The 15,108-nt window shown below is 39.9% G+C and overlaps 1 protein-coding gene across 6 annotated transcripts in view; it reads right to left on the bottom strand.

Annotated features, from left to right (window-relative positions):
* Nucleotides 1-15,108, bottom strand: part of NBEA (neurobeachin) — a 356,767-nt gene that overhangs the window by 230,280 nt on the left and 111,379 nt on the right. For 5 of the 6 annotated variants that reach the window (XM_083498846.1, XM_083498847.1, XM_083498848.1 and 2 more), the window contains 2 exons: nt 14,913-15,039; nt 8,035-8,162 (listed from right to left, as the gene is read on the bottom strand). In XM_083498846.1, the coding sequence (XP_083354972.1) occupies nt 8,035-8,162; nt 14,913-15,039 (255 nt within the window). Of the gene's footprint in view, nt 1-8,034; nt 8,163-10,310; nt 10,365-14,912; nt 15,040-15,108 lie in introns of all 6 variants that reach the window. The other variant, XM_083498842.1, reaches the window with a different exon arrangement.

The raw sequence follows: 15,108 nt of genomic DNA on the forward strand, positions 1-15,108 counted from the left end.
TGCTGCAGGAGCCTCCCACCCCCCACCCAATGCTGATCCAGAGTGCACAGGAAGCAACTGAACTCCCACAGACCAACATTCTTATCCCACTCTCATTTTGCTTGTAGTGTCACACTTCAAGTTATTTCTAATGATCAGTTGTGTTGGTCTATCTAAAAGCTCCCAAATGGAAGCTTCTTTGGTGGCATGATATTGGGCCCATGCCCCCTTGCAGTAGAGATAAATACCTCATTTTAATTCTTACTGAGTAATCAGAGTAGCTTGCCACGTCTAGCAAGTTTCGCTTTCTAACTCACATGGGATTAGTGTATGTGGATTGGTATATAACAGGGATGGGGCTCTTCTGACCCATACGTTGAAAGATGATATCCAGGCCATGCCTATGCCATGCCCTTCACAGTCCTCCTTGAATGCTTTTGCCTGGCTGATAGATTCTTGAACTGTGGTAGTGCCTCTCACTTGCCTGAATGCAGACGTAGGAGTGTGGGATGCTTTGGTGTGGCTAAAATGTAGCATACTATACTAAGGGGAGAGGCTTATCAGTTGCTCCACCCATTTTTGCTAACACTTACTATTTCACCCCAATACATGGCTGACTTTGTGCTGATGTGTTGGCCTCTAGTAAGAGATAAATGATGCAGTCCAACTTTTGACTGTTAATGTGTTTTTAAAATGTACAATTTTTGGACTGTTTTAGTAAGCAGAGGCTCCAAATTTCAGCATTCTAGCTAATGAGTCCTGCTTTGTAGGGAAAACGTACAGTGCCATAGAATTTCCTGGATTAGACATCTTAAACATTTCAAGTTCTTAGCCATGTGCAGTATCTCCAAAATTTCATTATGTGAACAACAAAAATATGAGTTTGTTAATTGTAACATGTCAAGCCCTTTTAATAGATGACAGAAATTAACATACACTGGTTAGGATATCTTCCCATCATTACATTCTACATTCTCCATCCATAAATAAATAAAAAAATCCGTATTTATAGTAAATAGAAGGCCGCACAATATATTTCAAGGAGTCAGAGAGAATGAAGATCTATTTCTTAATGTAACTAGCCTGCATCAGATTGGCCATGCCCCGAAAAAGAAAATCAGGAAATGGCTCGGTTCATTTATGAGTCAATACAAATTTGACCTTCCCTCTTCTTTGAAAGTCAGGGATCGCTTGAAAGCCTCCCAGAGTCCTGGCTATCTTATGACAGCCACACAAAGCATTTGACATAAATAGTCTGCACAGATGAAAACTGCTGGTGATGGGGAAAAGCATCCACCCTGCTAGAGGACTCTTGGGGAAAGATGGTCCTTGGTGGGTAGCAAGCTCCTACCCGCAAGCACTTTTAACAGCTGTAGCTGTCAAAATTAGCCAAGGATTTTGGAGGCCTTTCCAGTCCTTGACTAATCCCAATGTTTTTGGTTTAGGTTCCCTATGGGGTTTCTCCTAACTGTGCAAAGATGTAACTCTAGGGCTTGAAGGCTGGTTGAGTACCGGGGTGGTAGGATGGGGCAATTATGCCAGAAGAAGAACTGTGGGGTGTTTGCACTGATTGCCTCTTTTCTGATGAGAACATTGTTGTTGTTGTTGTTTAGTCGTTTAGTCGTGTCTGACTCTTCGTGACCCCATGGACCAGAGCACGCCAGGCACTTCTGTCTTCCACTGCCTCCCGCAGTTTGGTCAGACTCATGTTTGTAGCTTGGAGAACACTGTCTAGCCATCTCGTCCTCTGTCGTCCCCTTCTCCTTGTGCCCTCCATCTTTCCCAACATCAGGGTCTTTTCCAGGGAGTCTTCTCTTCTCATAAGGTGGCCAAAGTATTGGAGCCTCAGCTTCACGATCTGTCCTTCCAGTGAGCACTCAGGGCTAATTTCCTTAAGAATGGATGTGTTCGATCTTCTTGCAGTCCATGGGACTCTCAAGAGCACCATAATTCAAAAGCATCAATTCTTCGGCGATCAGCCTTCTTTATGGTCCAGCTCTCACTTCCATACATCACTACTGGGAAAACCATAGCTTTAACTATACGGACCTTTGTTGGCAAGGTGATGTCTCTGCTTTTGAGAACGTTACAAGTCCCTAAAGCTCATGTCTAAACGTGTGCCAAGGCAGCTACGCAAAAGCTCTAAATTCATCTTTTTTATTTAAATGTATTTATAAAATGCTTAATATTTTAAAATTTTCTAAATAGTGTACAGGAGTGTGTGTGTGTGTGTGTCTGTGTGTGTGTGTGAATATCTAATAAAGCAGAGCTTTAAAAACCCTTTCAAATACAAGTGCTATAGGTCTCCTTATAGGAAAAGGCTAGGTGGAAAGTAATGTTCACTTCATACAAGCCCTATATGAATGAGCTTAAAAGCTAAACTAACAACGATAGGATGACAAACGTGTATTTTTTTGAAAATGAATTATGTTCCTTTAGTAAAAATCATTGCTTGTAGCTCTAGGTTCAATAGGTATGGTGAAGAAGCAAATTGATTTAAAAAGGCATGGATGAAGAGCCACTGAAGATAAAACTGTTTCTACAAAATAATACGTATATTTATTGCAGGTAATGGATAAATGTGCTTTTGTGCCCATTTTGCTAACAACCCCATCTTATTGTACAGCAAGACAGGACAAGCTGTAGGAAGCTGCTAGCATTCTACTCTATCAGATTTACAAGCAGACAGTTAATTAATAAAATAAGAAGTAGATGTAAAAATCTCATTTAAAGAGACAATTGCTGTAATTGATCAGCTTTTCTCATGCTCAAGAGCTGGAGGATCAAAAAGATTAATGGGACACTTATCACCTGCAAACCACATCAACTATTAGACATCTGACAAAAAGAGCTAAGCAGAAGGCATTACAGTCAAAGCACCCACAATTAGCATGATCTACTATACTGCAAGGCCCAGATTCAGGGAGGTAGCCGTGTTGGTCTGACGCAGACGAAATAAATAAAAAAAATTTAAAAATTGTCCAGTAGCACCTTAGAGACCAACTAAATTTGTTCTGGGTATAAGCTTTCGTGTGCATGGCACTTCCTATTCCAGTCTGAACTCTTCTCCTTACTTCTGCCCATGTTTCTGCCAAGCAAGGAAGAGAAAAGCCCAAACTCTCCCCACCAACTGCCTAGTGGGAAGGACCTTGCCTTGATTACTTTTAAATATTTTAATATATTTTTTTATTTTAAAATAGGTAATTTAAATGTTCCTTATAGATCACTTGGGAAGGATCTGTATCCTCAAAAATGAGATACAAACTAACAGTAATACATAAATAAAATTACCTGCTAATGGCACAATGACCTGTAATAACTCTGAACTGCGGGGGGGGGGGGGGAATGCTGCTTTCCAATACTGCTTTTTTATGCAAGGTGGCATCTGAAGAGCTTTCTGTTACCAAAGTGCTCAGCCCCTTGACTCCAGAAGTTTTGCCCTACTGGCTCTGGCCTTTGCAAAAGCACGAAGGAAGCAAACCTTGACACAGATTGGCTACCCTCCCTAACGTGAGATAAATTCACTATTGACTCAGAGGAGCCGAGAGTGCTGGATATTGTTGAAAAACGCCCTGGGGTGCCCCTGCAGCCCCCGAACTCCGAGCGTCCTCCGGTATGCACAGCTCTGAAAAAGGCATTTCCTTTCTTCTCCAGTGCGCTTCAGCTACATATATCAAATGATATATGCACACTAATCTTCTAGCATAACACAGCAAGAAGCACGAGACATCGTAGAGCTAATCTACGTGTTGATTTACACACTATGTACAGACAAAGGATTCATGGCATCCTTTCCAGCTCCGAGAGAAGAACAGACAGAAGTAAAAGCAAAAGTACAGTACAATAGCTAATGCAGAAGAGATAAGACCGTCTTCCGTTCCCACACTCTTCCCAGACAGGCATGTGATTTGCACCAATCTCTTCTGCAGCATTGGAGGCGTGAAATACTAACAGATATATGGTAATGCCTAACTATACCTGATCAATTTGCCAACTGCCAACATGAGCATACACTTCTATCTGGTCATTAATTACCCTGGCAAGATACATGTGTCCTTTCCAATTGGGAGTGTCCCAAAGGTAACCTTATCAACAGCTATTTGAAGATCCTCCACCTTTGCAGCACAAGAAACTCCACAGGTATCCAACCACAGGAGTCAACTCCTAGGGGCTGAGGTCCCTTGCCCCCCTCAATAAAATATGTGAGAGGGCCAGCCCTCCCCCCAGTTGATGGACACTGCCATTCAAATGTTATGTGTGTACCATGACTGGTAGTCAGTTTTTGGGCGGGACTTACCTGGGCCTCCCCAATATTTTATTCAAGTTGGCACCCCTGTACCCACCCATGTTGTGCTTGGCATCCAAGTTCAAATGTGGAATAGATTTAAGGAACCTTGCCTTTATTAGCTCCTGAATCTCATATTGCCTGATCATTCTCTTACCTCTAAGTGCTTAACATACTATCTTTTTTCTTTAAAATATCCTTTCCTTTCCCTAGCCCCAGCCTCAGTCTATTTGTCTCAGGTAAACCATCCCTTCAGGAAACAAGTCTTATTTTCTTGTTCTCAATATACCATGTAGTGCAGCCCACTGTACTGAGTCGCCTAGAAATTCAGGTCACTGCTTGACCTCCTTGGCACTTTCAGGGCCAACTGCTCCAATCTCAGCTAGTTTACATCATTGCCTCTTGTGCTCCACTCTCCTGCCTCTCCTCCATGTTAGTCGAGAACACTGAGGAGATACAAGCGTTATGTTCTTCCTTGAGGTAATCTTGTTTTAGAAATATATCAGGCTTTTGTTTATGGGATGCGACCTTTTAAATCATAATGGCTTGGAGTCAGGTTTATTTGAAAGATTGCCTACTTCAACATGTAGCTATTCAAACCTTGAGATCTTCCAAGAGAGTCCATTCCACTGTTGAACAGCTCTTATAATTAGAAAGTTCTTCCTGATATTTAGTCAGAATCGCCTTTCTTGTAACTTGAAGTCGTTGGCTCAGGTCCTACCCCCAGGAGCAGGAGAAAACAAGCTTGCTCCATCTTCCATGTTACAGTTCCTTAGATATTTGAAGATGGCTATCCTAGCTCCTCTCTGTCTCCTATTTTCCATGCTAAACCCCTCAACCATTCCTCATAAGACTTGTTTTCCAGACCTTTCATCATCTTGGTTACCCTCCTCTGCACACATTCAAACTTGGGTGATATACACATATAGTTTCATAATGAATCTTTATCTAGGATAATTTCACCCCATGAAATTTCCAGAGTTTGTCTCAGCAATGTCTCCTTCATGACCTACATCTAACCCTGTTCAGATAGTACTGAATAATTGATACCTCATAACAAGGAGGATAACATGACATGTATTTCAGAGACAGATGGGCACAGACTGCTACTATCCAAAACACAGAACATTTAGAAGTATTTAGGTCAGGATTTCTTTTAAATGGCATTTCAAGAGCTTAGATCTTTCTTTGAACATCATGGCATAATAACTGTCTTTTGGTTTTCTGTGTCACACAGATATCATCTACTCCAATACAAGTTCCTTAGCAGTGTCCAGTTAGATGAATCAATGAAGCTAAAAATTAGGGATGAATGAATATACTCCGTTCATGTAAGACCCATTTGAGTTCAATGCAGTTTGGGTTCCATTGGAGTTTACAATTGCAGACCAAGTCCACCTCTCAGCCAATCCCACTAGCCTGCCTCCTTACTTACAACTAGTCTTAAGATATGGTATTGGCTGGCATCTTCCTCCTCCTTAGTCTCAATGTTGCTTTTGTAGAACTCGAAAGAGGATAGGGACTAAACTAGAATAAGTGGCTCTGCCTATTATTGAACCCAGCTCCACATACTGTTGGGCTCTATGCCTTCTGCCCTACCTGCCCCAATGGGTACCAGCCACCCTACTGTAGAGAGAACAGAATGTGTTCCAATTAATCACCAGTAAGGGGGTTCTTCTGGTGATCCCCCCCCCCAAGAATGTCTGACCTTATAAATTTCCTGGTACAGTGGTACCTCTGGTTAAGTACTTAATTCGTTCTGGATGTCCGTTCTTAACCTGAAACTCTTCTTAACCTGAGGTGCCACTTTAGCTAATGGGGCTTCCCGCTGCGCCGTCGGAGCACGATTTCTGTTCTCATCCTGAAGCAAAGTTCTTAACCCAAGGTACTACTTCCGGGTTAATGGAGTCTGTAACCTGAAGCGTTTGTAACCTGAAATGTTTGTAACCCGAGGTACCACTGTATTAGTTTGAGACCACAATTTCTTGCTATGATGGACACTACCTTACAAACAAGATATTGAAGTTCAAAGTAACCTGCTGATTTAAAATACAAAGATACAAATTATAAGACATAAATAAAAAGACACATTATCTTTCAGATTTTAGATATGTCTGTTTATTCAAGTATCAGATGCAACTGCACTACAACGGATTGTTGAGATCTGTTACTATGCACTGCAGATAAAGATTTTCCTGTCTCTAACTGGGCATGGGACAATGCTTGAAGCAGATTGTGCTGCGACCAAAATGACCCCCCCCCAAATCCTGTGGTAACAGCTGCTGCTTAGTTCCTCCTGTGTAGCACTTCTTCCTCCCGCCCCAACCTCTCTTGTCAAACAGTATCTTCTGCCAAATAGCATGGAAATTGTCAAGACCCTGAGCACTGCCTCCACTGGAAGGCAAGCATGTTAATGTCTATTGTGAGCATCTCTTTAACCTTTCATCATTCACATTCAATCATTCCCTGAACCTGACTGCAGGAATACTTATGTAACGCGGCACCTCTTCAGGTATATTTAACTAAACAATATTTTTTTTGTATAGGAAACATTCAGTATTCTAGAGAGTACAGAGGCTGGAAAGCCACATTCAGGTATGCCATTTCAGCACACATCTCTTATGTCAGCATCAAGTAACACAATGAAAAGCCCTGCAGAGCATATGCATCAAATTCCATTGAGCTATAGAGAATACACACAGTAAGCAGAATCCACGTTGTTTCTGCTTATGACAGAACTAGTACTGTATGCAATTGAAAAAATATATCCCTGCTGTGAAATTTATAATAAAATTTAATTTATGGATTTCTTTTACATTATCAGCTACTGCTGCGAGTGCTCGAGAAGGCCTATTTCAATATATCTCTATATAAAAGTTAACTGAGATAATTAGCAAAGATGAGCAGATACTCAGTTACTTCATTAACTGCCTGATGGCAATTCTCAAGTCTAACTGGCTATTTTTTTTTAGTCCCTGTGAAAAAGGAGAGAATGGGTGGTAAAATGTGTAAAGTGATGGATGGGGGAGGAATCAAAATTTCACATATACAGTGGTGCCCCGCAAGACGAATGCCTCGCAAGACGGAAAACCCACTAGACGAAAGGGTTTTCCGTTTTTGAGCTGCTTCGCAAGACGAATTTCCCTATGGGCTTGCTTCGCAAGACGAAAACGTCTTGCAAGTGTTCCGATTTTTTTTCACTTCCCCCCCTTTTTCTAAGCCGCTAATCCGCTAATAGCCTTTTAGCCGCTAAGGCGCTAAGCCTTTAATAGCCGCTAATCCGCTAAGCCTTTAATAGCGCTAATCTGCTAAACCGCTAATAGGGTTGCTTCGCAAGACGAAAAAACCGCTAGACGAAGAGACTAGCGGAACGGATTATTTTCGTCTTGCGAGGCACCACTGTACAAGCATAGGATCTGAACTGGTGGTGACTGACTGTCATGGACCGTTTGGGTGCAGAGGAATGGTGGCTACAGGTAGTGGTTAGTGAGAGGAGAGTTTAACCACAATCCCAGTTGGGACAACACACAAAGCTGAACCTTGGCCTAGCTTCCAAGGACAGGGTAGAACAATGCAGCTGCAATCTCCTTTTTGGGAGCCAACAAGTTTGCACTAAGCCACAGTTTGGCTCAGTGTTACATGTGAAGATGGCCAATGCATCGACACCAGATAGCATATATGAATTATGTTGGAACTGAAAAATTGGTCGAGATGTCATAATTGCAAGCTCTACTTCTTTAAAAGAATTAACAATAATGATAAAGTATTACCTTCTATTAGAAGCTCTTGTCCGTGACTGCCCAGCAGAGTACGAGACAGGAAAGGGGCAAAATCCACAAAGATTTCCCGAAGGAGTGGGGCCACTTTTTCCAAAGCTCTCTCAAGCTTTGCAGTGATGCTGTTGAAAACAAAGTACATTGTGTCTAGAAATACAAGCAACGCAAGATTATCGCACAACTTATTGATGCTTCCCAGAATTTGAGGAATGTACATATCCACAGTTAAAATCAATGGGTCTACACTAAGTATTACTTAGCTAGATATCACCCACAGTAATTAAAATAATTTAAGCTAACACAGCAACACAGGTATCACCAAAGTGACAAAACCTCCTGCATCTTAGTATGTTATATATACTAAATAAATCAGAATTTATCATTTTCTGTTTTCCTCAAAAGAGATAATATATGGATAAATTAAAAGATGTCTGCCCTTCATACTGATGCATTTATACCATATAAGCAATTTAAAGTTTAATCCATTTTGTGTGCGAGTGCTAAACTTTTTCGAGAAAACACTCTAGCTTAGTCATGATTTATTTGAAATTAGTCCTCCCAAGTTCAGTTGCACCCATTTCATGTTAAATCGTACTCGGGATTGCAGCCTTGATTTTCTTAGGCCACTTGACTAAATGCTGGGCTTTTCTTTAGCATGTGCTCAGGAGTGTGCAGTTAAGTTGGCTATTTATGCTAAAGTAAAGCAGTACCAGATTGGGAAAGTGCATGTAGACCATCCCCAGCAGAGGTATTTTTGTTTTAGCAGCCAAAAGACCCCAAAACCTAGCCATGGCCAGCCTTTTGCATCTTGTGCCAGACACAAACATATCAGACATTGACCATTTCAACTTGTCAATCAGGTTTCTTTTTAAACATCAACGCCACCACCTCAGGCAGTGCTATTTTTAAAGAAGAGTTTGCGATGGTTTATTAACTTGTTCAAATGTTTAAATCCCACACTTTCTAATGTACAAATTAACTTAATTTTGCATTCTTTACAAGTGACATGACAAAGCTATTACAACTGCCCCATCCAAATAACCTTTCAAACATTGGGTCATCAATTATTGATTTATTTATGCAGTGTATACATTGTATGTCCAGTTCCTAGTCTCATTTTCTAGTCTGATGTCCTTGCAAATCACAGCCAAAAAGTACTTTATTTTTGTAAGACATATGAACTTAGGAAGGAATGTAGAAAGTGCCTTATACCAAATCAGACCATTGGTCCATCTACCTCAGTTCTGTCTACACTGAAAGGCAGTAGCTCTCTGGGATTTTGGGCAGGGGTCATTTCCAGCCTTATATGGATATACCAGGGTTTGACCCTGGAAACACCTGCATAAAGGAGATGCTCTTCTTCTGAGCTACAGGCCTTCCCCATACTGTATTGTCTCTACCTACTCGATTGCTATGAATTGTACAAATATTACCAAAGGCTAAAGAGGGAGAAGCAAAGAGTAGTTAAGGAAAACACCATTTCATTAGTTTTAAAGTTTATTTCCTCTTTTCCATGTGTTCTAGGCAGATTACAAATATATATAGTATAACAAAATGAATACAATCATTCATAAGGTTAATAAAACATGGCATGAACTGCTTCTTTAAATAGATAATGTTAACCAACTTGGAGATGGACATATTTGGGCTTCTTTTCATTATGTTGTTTGTTTAAATAATTAATAAATGGAAATAATTTATTAATAATGGCAAAATAGCCACTGCTAGGTACATCCTGTATGCTTTTAACCCAATAAAAAGGAAAGCAACTTTAAATTACCACTACCTTTTAACAGTGGTGCAGAGAGGGCTGAACTTTGTGGCTGAAGGTGAGGCCCCAAATGCCTGGCTAGAGAGCAACTGATGAGGAGACAATGATGGCAAACAGACCCAGTGTCAACATGAGCATCTAAAGGGGTCCCAATAACACTGTTAAGTTGAGAGTCTAAAGTTAACTAGTTGCACCACTTCCCATAAGCTATCTACTATAAATTCAAAGCCATTTGACTTGTTTTTATGATGTAGCAGGTCACAGAAACTATGTATGCTTAGGACAGCTAAAGCAGAACTACAGATGATGTACATTTGTAGTTGGAGCTGACGGGCTCTCTGGTCATCTTTGCAGAACCACAAGTTTGCAAAACCACCCAGGACTGGTCTAGACAGTTAAAAAACTGTATAAGGTTGTTCTGTTAATATCTGAACTGTCCTGGATCCCCAGTGGCCAAGATTTCACATGCTTTTTGGGGGGACTGGAAATTTATTTTTACCTTGAATATAGGAGCTCATCACAACTGGATAGTTTTTGGTGCATTTGTGAAACCCTAACATAAAAACAAAATAAAACAACTATTGCATATTTAAGAATCAGAAATAGATGTGAGAGCATTGTATCTACCAAAGGCCAGACTGCATTCCACCCAGGGAGGGGGGGCGTGTAATCCATGTGGCAACCACAGTAGATGGTTCAGGAAGACTGGTTTGGGACGCAAAGCTATCAAGATGTTATCAGGAACTGCTGACCATTACCCCATGTGGTGAGCCATGTAACTGCAGTCTCTCCAGGTTTGAGGCCTTGTAAAAATAAGCCCAAAACTTGTATGTCCCATCCATAGTCTCTGTTAGTAGGCAGTTCTAGTAGTAGAACATAGGACTAAACTCAGTTCTGAGCCAGGTCCCAGTGCAGTTGAGAATTCAAATGAGAAGAGCAATCCACAACATAGTCTATCATTATTATTATTATTATTATTATTATTATTATTATTATTATACAGCCCTATACCCATAGATCTCAGGGCAGATCTACATATAGCAGGAGACAGGTTCCATTACAGTCATGCCTCGGGATGAATACGCTTCAGGTTGAGCATTTTCGGGTTGCACTCCGTGGCGACCCGGAAGTAACGGAACGCGTTACTTCCGGGTTTCGCCGCTCGTGCAGACACTCAAAATGACGTCACGTGCATGCGCGGAAGCAGCAAAACGTGACCTGTGCACGCTCAGTCGCGTGTTACGTTCGCTTCAGGATGCGAACAGGGCTCTGGAATGGATCCCGTTCTCATCCAGAGGTACCACTGTACTGAAATGCCATACCAGAAAGAGCATATTAATATGAGCACAGTCTCTTAAATATAAGCATTATCTTTTTTTTTATTATTATCCTACAGGACTCAGCTATTCCACTGCTTAGCAATAGTCATCCTGACAAGAACAATCTTTAAAATGGCTAAAGCATCGCTGGATTATAATGCGCCTGCAACTCTGTTTTATAGCCCTCCTAGAAAAGAGCATTATGAAGCAAATTGTGCAAAAACAATTCTCAGAAATTTCTGAGAGATAAGCCAGCCCCACTGCTTCTGCCTTTCAGACTTTTTAGTATATCAGTGAAGTCAGGGCTGTGATTAACATGAGAGTTGTTTTGGCACCAGGTTATTGGAATCCATGGGATCCTAAGACCTGCTGTTTCCCCCTCCCCTTTCCTGTACTTTTCTTTCCTGTTTCTGCCTCATTTTCAGGGCCTTGGAATCTCCACAGTTCTAAAGACCTGCATTTTGTAACTTCATAATGTGAAAACTTTGCAAAGAGGCTATGCAGGCGCTTACGTCCAGGCTCTCACAAAGAATTCAATGTATAGTAAACTTACAATAAAATGGCATACGTGTCTATTGAGAAGCAAATCTCTTTGTATACAATGGGGCTTACTCCATGCAAGGTGGGTACAAGATTTCAGCTTTGGCCTTTTTGTGAGTTTAGGATGGAAAGGTTCATAGTGAAGGGGTCAGTACTGCTGCAAATAAAACATAACTTATAAGCAGCCTACTATGTTCAAAGTCAATTTATAAAGGAGGGGTTTAAAATCAAATCATACTTTTAACACAATTAAATTATTATTTAACAGAATTAAATTTATTCTATTACATTTTTAAATCCTGTTAGCTATTCACAATGGTTTTGCCATTAGGAAAATGGAAGCAGGTTTTATTTATTTTTTACTGTGCAATTAGGGAAAACACAGAATGTATGTTTTTCCTAAACATATTGCCTGTAAAGGTAAACCTGTAAAACTTTAGGCTACAGGCCTAAGCTAACTCCTTTTAGGAATCAATCCAACCTGAGAATAAGCTCAACTGAACACAAGTGAGGCTTACACACAACAATCAAGCCAGATTGAAGCCTTGAAGCTATACTAATCTGAAGGGGTGAGGTCCCACAGAAAAATATTTTGCTTTATATTACAAAGATATATTACTCTGGTTAAAGAAACAAACATTTGATGTGAGTTCCCTTTCACATCCATTTTAGACCTCCTTCAGTCTCTTAACAATCAGGTGGAGAAGCATAGGCTGAGAGATAGTGACTGGGTCAAGGCAGGAAATGAGCAAAACAAGCATGAAAAAAGTGAATTTAAAATGTGGAACTGCAGGTGCTCAGAGTATTTTATTTTTGTTTATCAAGGTTGATAAATGTTTTGCAGGTGTTTTGCTGAGTTGCGAAACTACACACACATGGAGTATTTTTGGTAGTCACAAGACATATTTTGTGGTACTTTATTTTAAGCATTCATTTTAGGGGGAAACATTCATGTTTTGGGTAATAAACTAGGGCCCCCTAACCACCTTGGACCTAGAGTATATTTTCTCCAACATAGTTCTACTGAGCATTTATTCTGATACAGCTATCAAAACCTATCCTAAAGTTACCCCCCACCCACCCAATAATGTTCACTCAGTTGTTACAAAAACACATGGAAAGATATACATGGAATCAGGGCCACCCCACCAATTAGCCTCGGAGAGGCAGTCGCCTCATGGCGTAGGCTGGAGACAGATCTGCCCCCAGGAGGAAGAGGTGGGGGCGGCCCCATTTTCTGTTTTGCTTCAAGTGGCAAAATGTCCTAAGCCGGCCCTTCATGGGATATCCAACTGAGTAAAGAGATATAGAGCTTGTATTCTTTGTGATTATTGGAATTTTCCCTTGGGAACAAATTAAAAGCATATATATAAAACTGGCCATTACTGGAATTTTATCTGCCCAAAGAAGCGTTTTGTTTTCATTGTAACGTGCTCAAAAAAGCAATGTCATTTTTACCAGAAGTGTCACAAAACAATGCAGAAGGGGAAAGATAAAGAATTATGCTGATTGCTGATTGGTTTTTTTCTTGGTTTGTGTGTGGTGTTCTCAATCTAAAAATGGCATTAACAAAAATAAATAAGTATGAGAATTACGTACAACTTATCACGTAGGGAAGAGGGTTTTTAGCCCATGCAACATATATCTCTGGAGACATAGAAAAGGGGTTTAGCAATTGAGAGTTATAAATTGATTATTTTGCTGTGTAAACTAAATGCAACTGTGCAGTATAGAGGCCATAGGAAGAGGAAAATATTTTTAAAAATAAGGTTGTCTTAATATATACTTATGGAAAACCATGTTTTATGTAAAATCCAATGATATTTTGAATGGTGAAATAGAAGAAAATGTAAAGAAACATAGGGGAAACTTCTACTTATTAGCATTTTTAATCACAGAGGAAACACACTTCTGAAATTAATGCTTAAATAAATACAGTTCAACAATCACAAAGTGCGAATCAATAAACTATTCCCTAAGCAATATAGCTATTTTAATATCCAAGAAAGCCAGCCAGAAGACGACATTCCAAATGGACTATCAAAAAGCCTGTAACACAATCTTTGACTTGCTAATAACGGGCTTTTTTCTAGATTGATCAGTAAGCAAGGAGAAAATTAGGCACATAATCCATTGGTTTTTTTTTACAGTTATTTGACTAAGATGGATAGGCTTTATAAAATTTGATTGGCTATCAAGACACAGAAGAGCAGCTTGTAACAAACATAGTTTTACACACTGTATTATATTTCAATGGAAGCTGGCCATCTGCCCTGCAGTAACCCTTTTCTCACATTCAGTAAACCTAAAAAAGATGCAAAATATATCAATCCCTTTGTACCATTTGCACTAAAATCCCCTCTGAAATCAGCCAGTTAGGATTTATTGGGAAAGGGGGAAAATACATTCTTTTCTATGATACAGTGCAATCTATGATACAGTTACAGAGCTCCTAAGAAAGGGTCATCTAGTCCAGCCCTCTGTACACCAAGGCAGGATTCTCTATATTGAGAAATGTACAATTGAGAAATTGTACTCTCTGATTACAATTACCCATCTATATTTTTTCTAGGTAACACGATCCATTTTAAATTGTCAGGAAGATCATCATAAATATTTAACCCTCCTGTGACCTAAGTCCATTGCCTCTTGTCCTGCTCTCAATAACAACTGATATTTATGACAACCAGCTTACATTTGAAGATAATATTAACCTACTTTATTTCCACCTATTTTTTGTCTCCAAGACATTATGGAGCAGATTTGGCCAAACTGGAATCTGCTAGTCACTTCCTTTGCACTGATAAGCACAAACATAAACTCCCAATTTCCACAGAATATTTTATACGCTTCATTTTTACCTTATTTATTTCTAAATTTATATACCAGTTTTCCATGAAAATATATGAAGGCAAATCTAGTTGTCTGAGAAAAAGGAGTAGGCTGGTTTCTGTTATGAATGGTCTAACTTTTTATTTTATAATGTTAAGATTTCAATATCCTTTAAAATGCCAAATTTAAAAAATGCAAATCAAAGGTTCTCAACTGGTAAATGTATAGCTATTCTATCTTGATTGTGAGTCTATATTTCTGCTTAAGGGCATGTAGGACATTTAGCTGGATGAAACAAAGATCTACCTAGCCCAGAACTCTGTTCAAGAATCCTTGTAACGGGAAGGTTCTAGGTGGTCCACTAGAAACTGCCAACCGGTCCACCTCCTAGAATAATTTATAAACTATACCTCATGTTTTCAGCTGAATCCTCTGGCATTGGTGCAACTGTCTGAACAGCAGGTAGGTTCTTACTGGTAGCACCATTCACAAAACTAGAGGACGACGATGACGATGACGATCCAGAATCCACTGCACCTATCCCCAAAATAGAGTACATTCAGTCTGAAAAACAATGCATCAACTTCACAGTAAATAAACATATTT

Source organism: Podarcis liolepis (genome assembly GCF_965112155.1).
Source record: "Podarcis liolepis genome assembly, chromosome: 4".
NCBI classification, from domain to species: domain Eukaryota; kingdom Metazoa; phylum Chordata; class Lepidosauria; order Squamata; family Lacertidae; genus Podarcis; species Podarcis liolepis.